This window comes from Eubalaena glacialis, chromosome 4 (assembly GCF_028564815.1).
Source record: "Eubalaena glacialis isolate mEubGla1 chromosome 4, mEubGla1.1.hap2.+ XY, whole genome shotgun sequence".
NCBI classification, from domain to species: domain Eukaryota; kingdom Metazoa; phylum Chordata; class Mammalia; order Artiodactyla; family Balaenidae; genus Eubalaena; species Eubalaena glacialis.
The window spans coordinates 131,059,329-131,078,865 of NC_083719.1; the positions used below are offsets into that span (position 1 = coordinate 131,059,329).

At 38.0% G+C, this 19,537-nt stretch overlaps 1 protein-coding gene across 2 annotated transcripts in view; it reads right to left on the reverse strand.

Moving 5' to 3' along the window:
• FAM114A2 (family with sequence similarity 114 member A2) overlaps positions 1-19,537 on the reverse strand; it is a 37,560-nt gene that overhangs the window by 14,172 nt on the left and 3,851 nt on the right. For both annotated transcript variants that reach the window (XM_061188363.1, XM_061188364.1), the window contains exons 3-11: positions 19,378-19,477; positions 18,872-18,964; positions 16,171-16,262; positions 14,865-14,999; positions 14,214-14,372; positions 13,487-13,610; positions 9,854-9,933; positions 2,440-2,562; positions 1,809-1,948 (exon numbers count right to left, since the gene is read on the reverse strand). In XM_061188363.1, coding sequence (XP_061044346.1) covers positions 1,809-1,948; positions 2,440-2,562; positions 9,854-9,933; positions 13,487-13,610; positions 14,214-14,372; positions 14,865-14,999; positions 16,171-16,262; positions 18,872-18,964; positions 19,378-19,477 — 1,046 coding nt within the window. The remainder of the gene's footprint in view (positions 1-1,808; positions 1,949-2,439; positions 2,563-9,853; positions 9,934-13,486; positions 13,611-14,213; positions 14,373-14,864; positions 15,000-16,170; positions 16,263-18,871; positions 18,965-19,377; positions 19,478-19,537) is intronic.

Consider the following 19,537-nt stretch of genomic DNA (forward strand, 5'->3'; position numbering starts at 1 on the left):
AGAATGGCTATCAACAAAAAGAAGACAAATAACAAATGTTGGTGAGGATGTGGAAAAAAGGGAACCCTTGTACACTGTTGGTGGGAATGTAAATTGGTGCAGCCACTGTGGAAAGTAGTATGGAGGTTTCTCAAAAAACTAAAAATAGAACTACCATATGACCCAGGAATTCCACTGCTGGGTATATATCAAAAAACCAAAAACACTAATTCGAAAAGATACATGCGCTCCAATGTTCATAGCAGCATTATTCACAATCGCCAAGATATGGAAGTAACCTAAGTGTCCATCAACAGATGAATGGATAAAGAAGATGTGGTTTATATACACAATGGAATACTACTCAGCCATAAAAGAGAACGAAATTTTGCCATCTGCAGCAACATGGATGGACTTGGAGGGCATTTATGCTAAGTGAAATAAGTCAGACAGAGAAAGACAAATACTGTATGAAATCACTTATATGAGGAATCTAAAAAATACAACAAACTAGTGAGTATACCAAAAAAGAAGCAGACTCACAGATATGGAGAACAAACTAGTGGTTACCAGTGGGGAGAGGGAGGGAGGGGCAATATAGGGGTGGGGAAGTGGGAGGTACAAACTACTGGGTGTAAGACAAACTCAAGGATGGGGAATATAACCAATATTTTGTAATAACTGTGAATGGAAGGTAACCTTCAAAAATTTTATAAGACTTTTTTTTATTAAAAAAAAAATTAAAAAATAAAACAAAATAAAAATCCTACCCTTGAGGAGGTTAAACTGATCAATGTAATAGTGAATTAGAGTTAGAGAAAAAAAAAAAAGAATGAGAAAATGGTAGAAGATAGTATTAGATAGGGTGGTGAAAAAAGGACCCTCTAAGAAGTAAAGGAAATTCAGTGAAGGAAAGAGCCAGGACTGGAAGAGCATTCCAAGCAGTGGAAATAGGTAGTTTTCCAAAGAATAGGCTGCTTTGGGATTGTGAATCCCTCATCCTAAGGATGTTTAAGACGAAACTAGGCCCCTTCTTATGGGATGTTGTAGAGGGGCAGTGAAACCGTAGGCGAAGAAATGGCCCAGAGAACATCAAGGGTCCCTTCCAAACCTAACACACTAGACACTCTCACTCATGTTTTTTTCTCCAATGAAAATTCTCATTATTTAATTAGGAGATTTATTTAGAAAACAGTAGGGGTTTTTTTCCTCCTGTGACTACCTACATTCTATCATTTTTCAAATTTTTATTCAAAACCAGCAATATACTGGAAAAAAAGGGTTTGAAACTTAGACAGACCTGGGTTTAAATCCCAGTCTGCACAACCTGGGCCTAATTTACTTAACTTCTCTTATGTTTGTGTTTCCTCATTTTTAAAGCTGGACTGATCATTTATCTTGAGGGTTGTTTTTAAAGATTAGAAATGATACACATAAATCCCTTAGCATGGTACCTGGCATATAATTAGCACTCAATAACCAACAACTGTTATTAAGAACTGAGGTTATTAGAACTATTTTCTGTTTTCACTTATACAAAATTCTACTTCAATTAAGGTCAGTGATCTGAAAAAAAAAACTAGTTTTCCGAGTATGAGTTGGTTAATAAAAAAAGGGCAGATTTATAATATAGATTTATGGCTCAATGAAAATAAACAACACCCTTGGCTACTTATTAACTAAAACCCAAAATGAACAAACCTCTAAGATGTGAATGGTACAATGTGAACAGCATCTTATTGAGAGGAAAGTTTCTAAAACTTTGGGGAAAAACTGAGAAAACTCTTTCAGCAAACTGTATCATTTAGAGGGATACTCATTACACTTACTGGGAAAGGGCTCTGCTCCTTTCTATGGCTGTTACTTCCTGCTTCCTGCCATGCAGAACCAGAGCCGCTGTTTTGTGAAACAATTCAATTGAGCAGGCAGTCAATTCTGCTAGGCTCCGGATTGCAAATGCATGGATATCCTGGACGGAAAAACAAAACAAAGCATAACAAAACAGAGCATTGTTTTTTTTTTTTATACAAGAGGAAATGACACCACCCTGCTTCTCCCATACTGAAGTATACAGTATCTTGAAAGCAACAGAGACTAACAGCTGCCCTTCAATAAACCTCCTCTTCTTCCATAGTAGTTATATAATTTTATAACTGGGCTCATAGCCATAAAAACAGAGGCTCCCCTGAAGTCAGGTGTGACCATGTGACTAAGTTTTAGCCAAAAGATTTGAATAAAAAGTGTCATGTGCAGCTTCTGGGAACCTTCTCATGATGCCACATACATGCACCCTTTGTCTCTTTTCCTTCACTCCTTGCATCCTATAGTCTAGAACTAAGATGCTGCGATCTTGGATCACAAGGTAGAAATTATGGATAGCAGTACAACAAAATAGAAGGTGCTTAGGTCCCTAATTGTGATACCACATTGAAAAAAAAAAGCCTTAGTTGTTTTCATTACCTCTATTGAATTGTTATTGATTTGCTCAATTTTTTCTGCTTCCAACTGTTTTTTTCCTTCTTCCTTCTCTTCTAATGGTTTGGCCAGAGGTGTCCTGATCCATTCACAGGCTGTATTTCTTGCCTAAATAAGAAAAAGATTATAGTTGGCCCTCCATCTACACAGGTTCCACATCTTCGGATTCAACCAACCACGGATTGAAAATATTTGGGAAAAAAAAAAAATCCAGAAAGTTCCAAAAAGCAAAACTTAAATTTGCCAAGTGCTGGCAACTTAAATAGCATTTACATTGTATGTACAACTATTTGCAAAGCATTTACACTGTATTAGGTATTATAAGCAATCAAGAGATGATTTAACATATACCAGAGGATGTATGTAGGTTATAAACAAATACCACACCATTTTATATCAGGGACTTGAGCATCCCTCAATTTTGGTATCAACAGGGGGCCCTGGAACCAGGATACCTCTGAGGATATCAAGAGATGACTGTACAGTCCATCAGCAATTCGATTCAGCTCACCAAGATTACTGTGCACCCACCAGGAACATTTTAGCATCATGGAAGTCACTGTTCTTGTTCTCACCCAAACAAACATACCATCTAGCTTTTCAGTACTTAACTTACTAGATCTCCTTACAACACTTAACATTTGTGACCACACATTCCCTCTAATCCTTTGGTTTTTTTTAAACTGAGGTGTACCTTACACACAGTAAAGTGCACAAATCTTCAGAGCATGACAGGTTACATGTGTATATGCCTGTGTAACTGTGACCCAGATCAGGATACAGAACTTTCCCATCACTCTAGGAAGTCCCCCATACCCCTTCTTAGTCCCGAATAGCAGCCTTGGCTCTCTACTTATCTCACCCTACTCCCTCCCCTCTCCATCGATCCTATTTCAGTAATTTTAACTATTCCCTACCTGCTGCTGACTCCTGAATCCTTATTTCCAGCACTAACTTCTGAAAACAACATATTCCAACTCCCTTCTGGACATACGCATCAGGATGTCCTATAGGCATCTGTCTCACATGTAACATGTGCAAAATTTAAATTCATCATCTTTCTCTCCCTATCCCTAAGTTTTTCATCCTCTTATTCCCTTGAGCTTTAGAAGAACCACCATATACCAGTCATCCAAGCCAAAATGCACGAGCCATCCTAGATTCTTCCTTTCCAATCACCAAGATAGTCTGATTTTACCGTACGTATTTCTCCACTTTGCTCTTCCTCTCTATTACCACCACTTGAGTTCAAATCTACTCTATGGCAAGAGCACTCTGATTGGTCTCCCTGCTTCTGATATGGCTCCTCTTAAATCCATCTTCCATAATGGTACCAGTGATCTATCTAAGCCCACAGCTGATCACTCCGCTTTTCTTCAATGGCTCTCCATCCACTATATCATGCTCTTCGACATGATCTAAAAAGTGCCCATGACCTACTCTACCTACTTCTCTAGCTTCATCTCTTACCACTTCCCACTTTATGATCTGATAATAATGACCTGTAATATGCCTGTTCTTTGTTCATGGTATTCCCTTAGTCCGAAGTGTCATTTCCATTTTTTTTTTCCCCTAAATCAAGGCAACTCAATTTTCTTTCAATCCTCCACCCAAACACTGTCTGCTCCAAGTAACTTTCAAAGGCATCCCAGGAGATTGGGCACCTCAACAACCCTTTTCTGTACGTCCACAGTCCCCTAAGTACACCTTCAACTTAGTACTTACCAAAATACACTGAAGTTAACTATGTGTTATCTCCTAAATAAACTACATTATTACAGAACAGTGGTAGTATCTTATTTGGATTAGTGCACCCAGATGTTCCCTATAGTGTTGAGAGATATCTACTGTTTTTACCTAGCTGGCATGTATATCTCCTTTCTTTTGGTAGTAAGTTCTAGATTTTTCTCAGTTCATGTGGTTTGGATGGGGTTACTTTCATCCTCTGACTCCAAGGCTTGGCAAATGATTCAGGTTTAGCTACCAAGAAATTAATCCCCCTGTCTATACAGTGATTAGTTCCTGGATGGAAAAGTGACCCAAGCTAGGTCAATGGGCATCAGCCTCAGGACATCTCATAAAATTACTGGGAAAGGGAAGTCCTCTTTCTGTTGGAGTTACTCAACTGGAAAAAGTCTCCTGAAGCTGCCAGTAATCATCTTACCATCATGTGGAAAAGCATCCCTAAGAATGAACAGAAGAAAGCAGAGTCAAGAGATGGAGAGAGGACAAGTTTCTGGGTGGAGAGCCATGCCTGAAGCCAGTGTTGCCCCTTAGTTTTCTAGTTTCGTGAGCTAATAAATGTGCCTTTTTCTTAAGCCAGGCTGACTTGAGTTTCTGTCATTTGCAACTGAGAAGAGTCCTGGTTTCTAATGAAATGTTTACTGTCATTAAATTAAGTCATCCACTTGAGTAACTTTATATACACAGAATGTGCTCAGAGCTGTAACCAGGCAATAGGAATCCAGAGAAGATGTTGAGAGTCATTCCAACTGAAAACTGAGAGAATCACAGGCTTTATTACAGACATAGTATTGGGGCTGAGCCTTTAAGGATCAATAAATGGGGCTACACCCAAGGGTACAACATGAATGAGCTAGAGCAGAACCTGTGAACCCAGACAAAAAACAGACATTGATTTATGTGAGATGGAAAAAAGAAGAAAAATAGAGAGATATAAGGCCACATAAAACGAAAAGAAATCTGATACTATAAATTTAACTTACTTGGAGATATTTTAGTAGGCATAATACATACTCAAAATAACCTCTCTAATAAATACATTAAGTTATTATAACCTATCGTGCCAACTCAGTGTAATTGATCATCCCTTTCAAAAAATACCAATGCTTGGGACTTCCCTGGTGGCGCAATGGTTAAGAATTTGCCTGCCAATGCAGGGGACACAGGTTCGATCCCTGGTCTGGGAAGATCACACAGGACACGGAGCAACTAAGCCAATGCACCACAACTACTGAGCCTGCGCTCTACAGCCCACGAGCCACAACTACTGAGCCCGCGTGCCACAACTACTGAAGCCCACGCACCTAGAGCCTGTGCTACATAACAAGAGAAGCCACTGCAATGAGAAGCCCACACACCGCAACGAAGAGGAGCCCCCACTCGCCGCAACTAGAGAAAGCCTGCACACAGCGACAAAGACCCAACGCAGCCAAAAATAAATAAATAAAATAAATTTTTAAAAAAACCAAACCAGGGCTTCCCTGGTGGCGCAGTGGTTGAGAATCTGCCTGCTAATGCAGGGGACACGGGTTCGAGCCCTGGTCTGGGAAGATCCCACATGCCGCGGAGCAACTAGGCCCGTGAGCCACATCTACTGAGCCTGCGCGTCTGGAGCCTGTGCTCCGCAACAAGAGAGGCCGCGATAGTGAGAGGTCCGTGCACCGCGATGAAGAGTGGCCCCCGCTTGCCACAACTAGAGAAAGCCCTCGCGCAGAAACGAAGACCCAACACAGCCAAAAATTTTTAAAAAGTAAAAAAAAAAAAAACCCAAACCAATGCTAGCCACCCTCCACACCCAGAATTCAGTCTGGAACGTCCCACTGATGAGATCTAGAGACTTAGGAATTAAAAGGCACCTTTGAGCTTAGCTTCTCCAACAACTTATTTTTTTTTCCAGCTGAAAAAAAATGAGGCCTGGAGAACGAATGAGATTTGCCTACATCACATGTGAGAGTCAGAATAAGAATCAGAACTGTGTTCTCAGACTTTTGCTTCATTGCTTTTCCCCTGCATCATACAGACTCTCATATAAATTCCTGGAAATAATCAGGCTCTGATCCTTAATCATTCCACATCTTACGTCTCAACACCCGAAATATAAACAATACAAAGATTGCTTTTAGAGAATGACTAGGACTACCAGATAGGTAAGGGGTTACTTTTTAAAAACAATTTATTTATTATGATGATCTATTTGAGCAGAGAAACTATGTCTCTTTCATTACTGTTTCCCTAGCACCTAGCAAAATAAAGGTTTATTGTATATATGTTTATCGAACATCTAAATGTATAACATACTGAGCTAGCTTCTTTAGGACCATAAACAGTGAGTATTTACTATGGGCCAGGCACTTTTAAGAGCTCTGTGTGTATTAACACATTAAATCCTCACAGGAACCCTACATTATCCCTACCTCACAGATAGAGAAGCTGAGGCACAGAGAGGTTAAGCAACTTGCTTAAGACCACACAGAAAGTAAAAGATGGCAAAGCTGGGATTTTAAGAACTGATAAAGCACAGATCCAGCCTTGAAGAAATTTAAGTTTTAGAATGGGAGGTAAGATACACACATTTAAAAACAAACAAACAAACAAAAACCAATGATCATTTTACGAAAATACATTTGCACACAGTTAAGTGAATAAAGTGCTAAAGAATACATATATCAATAGTATGTTAACTTTTACATAAGAAGGAGATAAGAAAACATATCTGCTTGTCTTTAAAATATATCTGCTTATCTAAAAAAGAAACACAGGAAGGATATGCTGGAAAACAAGAAAGTTTAATATCTAAAAGGAGAGGGGAGAGTGAAGTGGGTGGGAATTGAGAGGGAGTGACACTTCTGAATATATTTTTTGTACAGTTTTGACCTTTGAAAACATATTAATACTCTATATATTCAAAGATGAAATTAAATTAACATGGGGAGACAATAAATAAATCATAAATTTTTTTATAGTTTGGTTTTATAGTAGTATGGGCAAAGCAAGGAAAACATTTCAGATGCATTACAGGACTGGGGAAATTAGGAAATGCAGTAATGTTGTTGGGAGACAGAGTTCTTACTATGAAAGAGAGATACAAATGTATAATGGGGAGAGGCAAGGAAGAACCTGTAAGAATGGACTGAAACTGGAGTTATCAGTGTGAACTCATGATCTCTAAAATATGAATGTGAGCATACACATGGACACACACACACACACAGGTGCACGTATGTGTACTTGAATACATTTCCTAGGCCAACAGGGCCTAGAAGCAAAGATACCCCAAGCAAAGAGCACACCTAGCATCCAGGTTTGGGCCTGTAATATCAAAAAGGAACCATGGCTCCTTGAAGAAAAGGTTCATTCTGGAGAGAAATATGGAAGGTACAAGATCTCGTTATGCCAGAAAATAAGGAAATACTCAAACAATAATGGGGGTATGTCACACAGGAGTCAGCTTGAAGGACAATTTGAACAGCAAAATAATTAAGGACAGTAATGAATTACAAACCAATGGGGAAAAAAACAGAAACCCATGAGACCATATCAATAACAAACAGATAATAAAGAGATAAGGGGAAAAGGGAGAGCTCTTAATTCTAAGTAGAATGCCGAGAGCTCACTGGTAAATGTGGAGCATGTACTGGGATTGAAACAAATCATCATTCAGCAACCATCACAGTAAAGACTGGTGCAGCAAGAATCATGAATAGTTGCTAAATCTAGGATGCTAAATTATGAGGAGCAGGATATTTGTATGGTCTTAAAATGTCTCCCCACAGAAAGCTCATTAGTAGCACAGGAACAAAATCATAACTATACAGTGAAAAATCAGACAACACATCATCGTGTGCCTCTAGATATGATACCCTGTGCAGGATACAACATCACTTACAAGAATGCATAACCTGATTTTAATCATGAGAAAACATCAGACAACACTCAAAATGAGGAATACTCTACCTTTATAAAGGGGGAAGGGGCTTGTATTTCTCAAAAATGTCTAAATCATAAAAGACAAAGAAAAGCTAAGGAACTATTCCAGATTAAAAGAGACTAAAACAAACAAAAAAACAAAACAAAGCAAATACAGATTAAAAGAGACAAAGTACGTGACAACTAAATACAATTCGCAATCATGTACTGGCTCCAACATTAGAGGAAAAAATTGGATATGAAGGACATTATCAGGTCAATTGACAAAACTGGAATGTGGACAACAGATTAAATAAAGTATGGTATCAGTGTTAAATTTATTGCAGTTGATAATTAGTGCGGTTATAGAAGGGAATATCCATATTCTTAGGAGATACATATTGAAATATTCAGGAGTACAGGGCTATAATGCTTACATTTTACTCTCAAAAAATAGTCCCAGGGACTTCCCTGCTGGTCCAGTGGTTAAGACACCACACTTCCAGTGCAGGGGGGCATGGGTTCTATCCCTGGTTGGGGAACTAAAGATCCCTCAGGCCGCGCGGTATGGCCAAAAAAAAAAAAAAAAAAGAAGTCCCAATAGTAGTAATAACTTGTGTGTGTGTGTCTATGGGGGAGGTGGAGAGGAAGGGATAGGAAGAGGGAAAGAGAGAACACATTTGCAAGCACAAATGATGAAGCAAATGCAGTGAAATGTTAATAGGTGTATCTGCATAAAAGCTATATGAATGTTGTTTGTACTTTTCTTGCAACTTTTTTCTAAGTTTGCTATTACTTCCAAAACAAAAAACACTATGACACAAGCTAGAAAGTGCCGTAAAGTGCTACAGACAAGACAAGGAAGAGGAGCTGCTGAGGCAAGGTTCTGAAAAGCTTTCGTGAAGAATGCAGTGTTTTTAGTGGGCATGGAGAGGAGGGTAACTTCCCTTAAGCATCCTATTCCTTACCGTGGGGTACGCAAGAGGTGACTCTGATGACTATACAATGGCTATCAGCTCTCCCTGGCCAGGAAGCAATGTGTGCTGCTGCAAACCGATCCTAAGATATTTCTCGAGAAGAGGGTGAAGAGGCAGCAAGCAGCCCAAGACCCAGAGAATACTGTCCCAAGAGCTGGCACTGGCGTATATGTTAGGCGGGTACTACCCTGGAAACAGTATCTCCTGACCCACTCTGAGCTTTGACTGAAGTCCCTCCATGCTCCAGATGTGTGAAGACAGCTCAGGCATCACTACCAAAGACCAAGGCTCAGGCCATGGACTCTCTCATTTCCACAAGCTAAGTGGTCATCATCTGAGTTACTGGGCTCTGGGAAATGGCAAACTCCAGCTACCTAAAGGCAGGGGCCACATCCCATCATCTCGGAATCACTCAGAGCCCTGAGAACAGTGAGCCGTCAATAGAGAACTAGCCCATTGGTATCATGATGGCTGGTGAGTGCTGCCAACTTTAACTGACCAATGCTATGGCCTAATTTAAGCTTTCAGACAAGCAAAGCATTCCAAATGGAAACAGGTGAGGATGGCAGATGTGTTGGGGGGCTGGGGGTAAGGGGGTGCGGTGTGAGTTTAGCACACTAACCTGCGAGACCAAGAGGGAGACAGGAGGTATGGAACTCAGAATACACCCTCGGTTTTGGTGACATCCTTGCCAGGAATTTACAACCTTACATTCTTTATCCACTAAATATATATACGTAAAAAATTGAAAATCAGCACGAAGGAAAACTTACCCTAGTAAGTTTCTCCGGTTTGGAGGAGACATGCAGCTGGGAAAATAGCTCTGTTATCTCTCTGGTAAAGTCTTCATCCCCTAGAAAAACAAGTCCCACATAAAACACTGCAGAAAGACTGGTGAGGATCATTGCAGGGGGACAGAAGAGGAATGAGAGTAGCAGCTGTGGCAGTAACAACAGCAGAAGCAAATTATATGAGCAAGGTGCTTTAGTGCTTACAGAATCCTTTTATGTATATTTTATTAATGAATTCTTCCAATAGGCTTCTAAAAAAAAATGCGTCATTATCCCATTTTAGAGATGAAGAAACTAGGGCTTGAAGAGGTTAATTTATATCCCCAAATCTCATAACAAATTAGGAGTCAAACCTTGGGCTTCCCACTCCCAGTCCACAGCCTATGCTCTTTGTATTACATCCTAGAAGTATGAATGGAAAAGTGATGAAAGCAGACTACTAAGCGGGTACTAGGCATGTGCTTCCAAAGAAATGGAAACTTAAGCTGGGACATAAAAAACAAGTACAAGTTAGCCAGGAGAATGGAAGAGCTTCAGGCAGAGAAAACAAGTACAAAGATCCAGAGGTGAAAGAAAGCGTGGCAAGAAGTTTAACATGGTTGGGAGTGTCCTAATGGAAGAAAGAGAAAAGGGGTAGAATGAAGCTAGGAAAGTAAGCAGGATCCAGGTAATAAAGGGCATCATAAACCATGGTGAAGAATTCAAACTTTTATTAAGAGAATGAGGAGCTGCTGAATGGTTTTATACAGAGACAGGTAAATCCAATTACAATTTTAGAAAGATCACTTTAGCTCCTGGGTGGGAATGAAATAAAAAGAGAAACATGAAGGGAGGCAGGAAGCCTGAGGCAATATTCCAGGATCCAGATAAGAATAAGGGTAGATAATAAGAAAGGAAGAGGATTCCAGAATGTTGGAAGGATAGTAAGGAAGCTGTTGGAATGAGCTTGATGAGCAATGATGTGGAACATGGAATACTTAATACCTGAGAAACATGCAAACAAACAGGTGAGTCAAGATCAAAAACAATCAACACATCCAAACAAACGACAGGAAACGGCTCTTTTCCTCTCTATTCATCTAAATCCTATCCAATCTCCTCTTTAAAGCCCAGCCCAAGTTTTCTCTCCACCAAAGACTACAGAGAGAAGTCCTGTACACAGAAATCTCTTAGCACTTACAATCTATGTGAGTATTTCTTAGTCACCAGTTCATGGTTACCAGGGCAAATTAGTACTGCTTCATACATGTTTTCTCCCCAGAATCCTTAGGAAAAAAATCTGTCTTGGTTCTTCTCTCTCCATCTGCTCTTTTGTCCTCTCTTGGCATTCAAGGCAGAGAATTCAAAGGGTTTAGTGATCCCAGGTATAACATAGTTTGGGAAAAGCTGATCTCACTAAATGATACAACTGTGACCTATATAACTCATGTAAACAACTCCTAAATCATATTCTACTAATAACCTGACTCTCAGGAAGGCATTTTGCTTTCCCAGCTAAGCTCTAAATTATTTGAGACAAGGGATGGATCTGAATCCAAGTGGGATGCAAGCACCTCAAAGGGTTCACAAAAAATAGAGTGCAGGAGGAAAAAAATGCAACTTTTACTTATAGTCATTTATCTCATTCTTCAAGAAGTACTTTTTTAGGATATACTTTAGAATGTAAATAATATATTACTATGGTAGTATATATGTATAATTTATACACATTCAAATATACACATATTGGGTCTAAGTGCTCAAAAACCTTTTACTGCTAAGGGTTGATCCAAAAATGTTTGCATTTGCAACATGTATAGACCTGGAGGGTATTATGCTTAGAGAAATAAGTCAGATAGAGAAAGACAAAAACTATGTTATCACTTATATGTGGAATCTAAAAAATAAAACAAATTAATATTAAAAAAAATAATAAGGTAAAATAAAATACAGGGGGAAAAAATGGAGACCCTTGTCGTGTAACCCCCACAGACTTGAGCATAAAAACCAGTTGTTGCATTAGAATAAAGTATGTAAGGATGGAAGCGAGACAGGGTTAGTGCTTTGGAGGGACTCAGGAGAGAGGCTGGCACCTCAAGCAGGAAGTCTCCTAAAAAAGTGAAGGCATTGAGTATATAAGATAGAGGGACAAGGGCTAAGGATGCTGATAGAAACTGAAGATGATCAACAGCACCAGAACTAGGTTCTGTGGTTTTCTCTCCCCTCTGCTACCACTTTTTTTAAAAAAACTTCATTGAGATATAATTAAATACCAAGGTCAGTGTTGCATTCTCAACCAAAATCACTGGGGAGGGCCATTGGGAAGGGTGGCATGCAGCACTCCAGTGCTATCTTTGCAGAATCCTGATCTCGGGCAAACAGTTAGGGAATAAAAATATTATAGACACAAATCCATCTGTTTAGAAATTCCCTTAGAGTCCTCTGAATGGTATTTAAAGATCAGGATTTCTGATCACTATGTGAAGCCAGATGTCGACTAAATTAAACAAATCCTGTTAATGGCACTATGTACAAATAACCTTAATTAAGTTCATAAATAACCAGGGATTGTCACACCAGGGCTTAGTTACGAACAATGGAGCAACTTAAGCAAATCAAAATTAATTTATGGGTTTCCTGCTAAGTGAGACTTTGAAAATGCAGATCTTTATTTATTTACTTACGCCATCCTAATAACGAAAATAATAGCCACCATTTGTTGAGTGTTTACTATGAGCCATACATTAAACATAATATTTCATTTAGTCCTTATAACAAACTGAGAGGAATTAGCTACCTCTATTTACAGTTGAGGAAACAGACACTCAGGGTTAAGTAATTGCACAAAGTTGCATGGCTTAATAAATGGCAGATCTTGATTTAGAACCCAGGTGTAACTCCAAAACCCATCCTTTTATCCATCATGCTTATTGCCTTCTCAATACCTCAAGACAGCTTTAAAAACTCATATTCAAGGACCATTTCATATCAGGACTCTTTACATAGAGTAAGATACCATTTAGCAAGATATTACATAACCAGACAACTGGTTTAAGAAGATGTGGTATATATACACAGAAGGGACTACTACTCAGCCATAAAAAGAATGAAATATTGCCATTTGCACCAACATGGATGGACCTAGAGATTATGATACTAAGTGAAGTAAGTCAGAGAGACAAACACAAATACTGTATGATATCACTTTTATGTGGAATCTTTAAAAAAATAGTACAAATGAATCTATATACAAAACAGAAACAGACTCATAGACACAGAAAACAAACTTATGGTTACCAAAGGGGAAAGAGGAAGGGGGGATAAATTAGTAGGAGTATGGGATTAACAGATACAAACTACTATACATAAAACAGATAAGCAACAAGGATTTACTGTATAGCACAGGGAATTATATTCAATATCTTGTAATAACCTATAATAGAAAACAATCTGAAAAATATATGTATATAATTGAATTACTTTGTTATACACCTGAAACTAACACAATACTGTGAATCAACTACACTTCAATTTTAAAAAAAGAGTTAATGTAATTGGAGAGATTTATTTCAAGGACAATCACTGCATATAAACACACTACATCCCTCCCACTCATATGCTGGATTTCCATGTTACCTTTCTTCTCTTCCTCCTCTTCCTCACAGAACTCTGCTAGGGAAAATGCTTCTTTGAGTTGCTCCAATTCAAATTTTAGAGTCTCTAATTCTTCTCCACTTAGAGAATTAAGAATAGATTTCACCTGAATTGATATAAAATAGTAAGTGGGAGTATGAGAGAAAAAGAAAAACATTCTCAAATGGAGAAGAGGCTATGGATCATATTAAAATTAAAACTATGAACCTATGTTAAGAACCTTAACACAAGAGGCAGGTCATCACAGTAGGTGCGGAGAATTGTGCTTCCAAAAATAATATAAGCCAGAAATGTCTGGAAATTATTAGTGCTTAACAACAGCTTAGAAATTAGGAGGAAATGAAATAGTCTTGAATCAATTAAATGCTAACAGGTAACTGTATCCAAATTGGCAGCTTAAGCCAAAGAAACTTACAAAAAGAAAAAAAAAGAACAAGATGAAGGAAAAATAATAGATGTGCTATTAAGACCTCTTTGTTAATCTGTCCATTTTTGTTTAAATTTAGAGAAACAACACTTGACTCATTCTATTTCTAGCAATTAGTTCAAATATTAGTTTTTTTGTTTATTTTGGTATAGTATTTTCAGAGAGTCTCAAGCCTCTACCTGACATACATTTCATCTTCCAACTGCACAAAAGGAAAAGAGACTATGCAGTGTGCTTTCTGCTTAAAGACTACTCCAGTTGAAATTTTTGGTTTGGAATTACCTTTATTTCACTTTCTCGGGAGAGCATCTCCAGAGCTTCTAGATGTGAAAGGCCTTGAAATTCATCAAAGAGTAGCCCATAATGAGTTTTCTTGTCCGTTTCCATGGTAACCTCATTGGCAGTCCATAGCTCTTCTTTCTCCTTTGCCTCTCGTAAAACCTGAAAGAGATCGAGGCATTACACTGCAACAAGTAACAAGAGCTTAAGGGTGAGTTTTGAAAGTCGAGGAAAGCAAACTGAGATGGGTAACACTGCCCTTTCATTCTTGGAATTGTGATTCAAATCGGATAGGCTCAGGAGCTGCAGGGAAAATATGATCACATAATTTGCTCCTAGACAGGGTAAATAACACCCCAGGAACCAGGTGTTTCTCTGACAGTGGTTTTACCATTAATCTAATAACAACCCTGAAAGGGCTTGGCATCTTATACTGCACTGACAAGAGGCTCCTGCAGAAAGGACAGAGGAGGAAAAAAAAAAGAACTGGGCATTTTTCTAAGCATTAGAGCTGTGCATCCCCTTACCAAAAACAAAACAAAACAAAACAAAACATAAAACACTGAAAAGTCCTCAAAAGGAAATAATAACAAGGTCCCAAATTACCAAAGGCAAAAATACAGATCAAAATACAAACAGGAATGCAAACAGTACCTGAGACAGTGTGGAAGTCCGGTTCATCAGACCCTTGGTTCTTTTAAATCCAGGATCCCCTTCTGCTATTACATCCATTGTCTTTTTCCCAATGAATTCTAAGGCATCCAAACCCCCACTGATAACACTCTTTCCCTAGGAAACACATGCAACCTCATTACAATAATACTGAAAAAAGACACCTGCATGTTTTGATTTCATAAAATAGTGGCTAACAATAGCAACCACTGGCAAGAACAAGGAGCAACTAAAACAATCATACAGTGCTTGTGGGAATGTAAAGCAGTATACCCACTTTGGAATATTATTTGTCAGTATCTACTATAGCTGAACATATGAATATCCTATGACCCAGCAACTCCACGCATGGTTAAATACTCAAAAAAATGTGTAGAGGTTCATCAAGAGACATACAAGAACACTTACAGCAGTACTATTATAAAAGCTAAAAGCTGGAAACTACCCCAATACTTACCAACTCTGGAATGAGTAAATGTTACATAGTCACTCGATGGAATACAACAAAGAAAATGGAATACACCACACAAACTATACCGTGGATAAATTATACAAACATAATAATGAGTGAAAGAAACTAGATACACTAGAGTACATTCTGTATGATTCTGTTCATATAGCACGGAAAATTAATCTATGATGGCAGAAGACTGGATTGTGGTTATCTTAGACGGCAAGAGGGGGAGGCACAGAAGACTGGGAGACGGCACAGGGGAGACATCTGATATACCACCCCGCTGTTTCTTAGTCTGAATGTGTTCATGTCATGAAAATTAAAACTGAACACTTATGATTTCACTTGTCTGTATACAGATTATACTTCAATAAAAAGTTAAAATTAAAAAGTACTAGCTATCTATCCTCATGTAGGAAAGATATTAAGCTTCCTATTTAATCCTTTCAAAAATGTTTCTAATCATCTATAGTTTTATAAGTATTTATCATAAACATCTCATTTTCCCTTTGCCTAAAAGATATAATTATGACAAAAATATTTCTGTAAAGCAGAGATGTTTTTCTAGGGCCACCAAACTAAGAATTCTTAGTCCATAAAATATTATGTACATGGCCTCTCTATAACTCTTCATTTCCCGCTCCCTCTTTTACGTCTTTTAAGTTTTCAAGTTAGCTCTCACTCTACCCTAAGATCAAAGTGAATGATCTTCAGCAATTTGAACTCCCATAAGAGGAATCAGTCCCCATGACTTTTCAAGGAAAAGAAAGAGAAAGAGACAAAAACCCATTATAATCATGGAAGGAAACAGGCCACCTTGCAATTTTTACTCACTGTGCTCTGAACAGCAGTAGAGATGGTTGAGAATACCCCAAATGGCCCACTCATTGGAGAGGAGTTTTCATTCTCTTTGGCATTTGTCTCTCCTATAGGGGGGAAGGGATGTGTAAATATGAAGAGATAGTCCATAAATAGTTTTGCTTTATTAGCATCTATATGAATTTTTAAAAATTAGACCTTATTTCCAACACACAAGGCCTTAGTACTTTTTGTATTATTATTTTAAACCATTTGCCTATTTTAAAATAAAAGTTAAGGCAGTTTTTCATTTTCATTTCAAAAACAAAATCCAGTCTTTTGAAAAACCTACTGACATATATAACAGACTATATACTGTGTGATTCCATTCATATGATCTTCTGCACAGGTAAAACCACAGGGTCAGAAAACAGATCAGTGGTTGCCAAGAGATAAGAATAGGTGGAGGGGAGTGACTACAAAGGGGCATGAGGGGATTTTTTTTTTTTTTGGTGGGGGGGAGGAATGAAAATATTCTCGAGTCTTGTCTATACAAATATAAGAAATATTCTATATCTGTATAATCACAATGGACTGTGATTACATAGCATAAACACGACGGTATGTTTGTTAAAATATGTAAAACTATATACAGTTGGCCCTCTGTTCTATGGATGCTGAACCCGTGAATACTCATTTTATATAAAGAACTTGAGCATCTGAGGATTTTGGTATCCACGGGGGGCTCTGGGAACCAATCCTCCCATGGATATCAAGGGATGATTGTATCTAAAAAGAGTGAACTTTACGTAAATTATAACTCAATAAATGTGACTTTTTAAAAATCCGGTCTACTTTCAACTTTATCCTGGAAAATTATGCTTCTTCACAGGATTCAGACACGCATTACAAAGATTTTTTTAAAATCTGTTCTATTTTATTAACACTAAAATCTCTTACAGGAGATCAACAAATAATCTATTGTAGGGAGGACTTCTGCTTCCAACTATGATGGATTATCTGGTGTCAGACTTGCCCTTCTACCATAGCATCTAGAAAACTGGACAAAATGTAAGAAACAATTATCTCCAAACATTGGACTACAGACCGTACTGTACTATGGTTCAGGAGAGAAGAGAAACAAATGATGAGAACTCTATGGTTGGCTTGCTTTCCAGACCACAGCACAGGGAGGGGAAACCCAAGCAGAGCACGGCAGTCTTATTAAGTAGAAGAGACAGAGACTGGAATCTAGGAAAGCTGAAGCACCTGGAATTTGCAGGTCGGAGTACAAGCATACCTCATTCTATTGCACTTTATTGTGCTCTGCAGATACTGCATTTTTTTTTTTTTTTTTTTTTACAAACTGAAGGTTTGTGCAACCCTCCGCTGTCAGATAATGGTTAGTATTTTTCAGCAATTAGGTATTTTTTAATTAAGGTATGTACATTGTATTTTTGACATAATGCTACTGCACACTTAATAGCCTACAATATAGTATAAATTTTTATATGCACTGGAAAACCCAAAAAAGAATTTGTGAGACTCGTTTTTTGCGATATTCACTTTATTGCAGTGGTCTGAAACTGAATCCACAATATCTCCAAGGTATGCCTGTACTGGAGAGGAGGGAGATACAGAGGTAAAGAGTTCCAACTATCTACAAAGGAGTGCCCTTGAGTCTTTGGCTGAATACTAAGCTGTTCCTGCACTGGAAAACTCCACGATACTGGGCAAAGAACTGCCATGGGGCTATAAACTAAACAATGCCCAAAGCTCATGCTAGGCTGAGAGACATCTGACTTGCAACCAATCAAGTAGAGAGACCTAGTTAAACACCTGGAAATTAGGTAGAGACCTCAGAAGGGTCAGAGACTTAGTAGTTGAGCTAAACTAGCACTTAACAATAAAGACTACTCTAGAATCACCCTCAAGAAGTTCAAAATCGAGACCAAAAGATCAATCTAAGCTACAAATATCTTAACTGCCTTCCAAACAAAACTCACACCCTTTAAAGGACTACAAAATCCATTCAGCAAGGTAACATTTCTAATGTCCAGCATCCAATCAATGAAATGAAAATGTTATCTATATACAAGAAAAAAAATTGGTCAATAGAAACAGATTCAAATGACAGAGATGATAGTCAAGGACACTAAAATATATACATAAGGAGGTGAGAAATGGAAGACAAAAAAAGAAACAAATGGAATTTCTAGAGTTGAAAAATATATCTAAAATTTAAAAGTCACTGAATGGACTTAACAGCATTAGACACAGCAGAAGAAAAGACCAGTAAACCTGAAGCCACAACAAAAACTATCCAAACCGAAGCACAGAGAAAAAAGGCTTAAAAAAATGAACCATGGAACAGCACCAAAACTAACACATTAAAACATTTTTTCATGCCACAGTAGATTCAAATTCAGCTAACTCTTACTGGGCTCTTACTCAATTGTGCCAAGCACAAAGCTAGGCAATTTTTACAATCTACATTCATGGCTTTACTTATTTAATGTTTGTAACAGTCCTCTGCAATATAAAATATCATCCCATTTCATAGATAAGGAAAGTAAAGAGACACCTGAGTGGTTAAAGCCAAAGATTCCAAATCCCATTTCTCATCAGCCCCATGATGCCCTGAATATCAGAGTCAAAAAACATCTACTGAAAAAAATGAGCTTAACTATTCCATTTCAGTTTATAACTCTAGGCCTTAATGTTTCCATATACTGACCTGTTGCATACTGGACTTCAGATGAAATTTCACCGGGACTAGGGATTCCAAGGGAAGTCTCTGCCTTCTCAATGACATTTGAAATACCTTGTCCTAATAAGAAAAAATAACATTTTTATATTTGAATTTATTTGCTACTAGTCACCAAAACTGAAGAAACAAACTGAAAATTAAAACCACAGATTTTCAAATTCATTACAACCACAAGACATGTTATTTTGACCATATATAACTAATCTTTGGGAGTGTATCCTTACCAAAGGGAAAAAAAAAATTGATTCATTATCACCAAAGAATAGTTTTATATTAATTCCTAAATGTCAACCTTCTAATGAAAAATGTTACCAATTCTAGTGGCAGTATAAATCAGCGCATCATTACTAATGTATCTTCAAACTATAAAGCCTTTGAGTAATCATGGAAGAAGAATGATTAACCAAGTCGTTTTGAACACAGATCTGTAGCAAAATGCACACAAAAATTAATAAAATGACTGATGATCTTACCTACTGTGGCTACTGTAGCTGAGGCTGAGGAGAGCAAGGACTTGCCCCAACTGCCCCAATAGCCCCATCCGGTCTGGGGTACATCTTTGGAAACAGTCTCCTATTTTTCCCAGTAGCCAGAAAAAAAAAGGCAAAGAAAAATGGAAAAATTAGAGGAAAA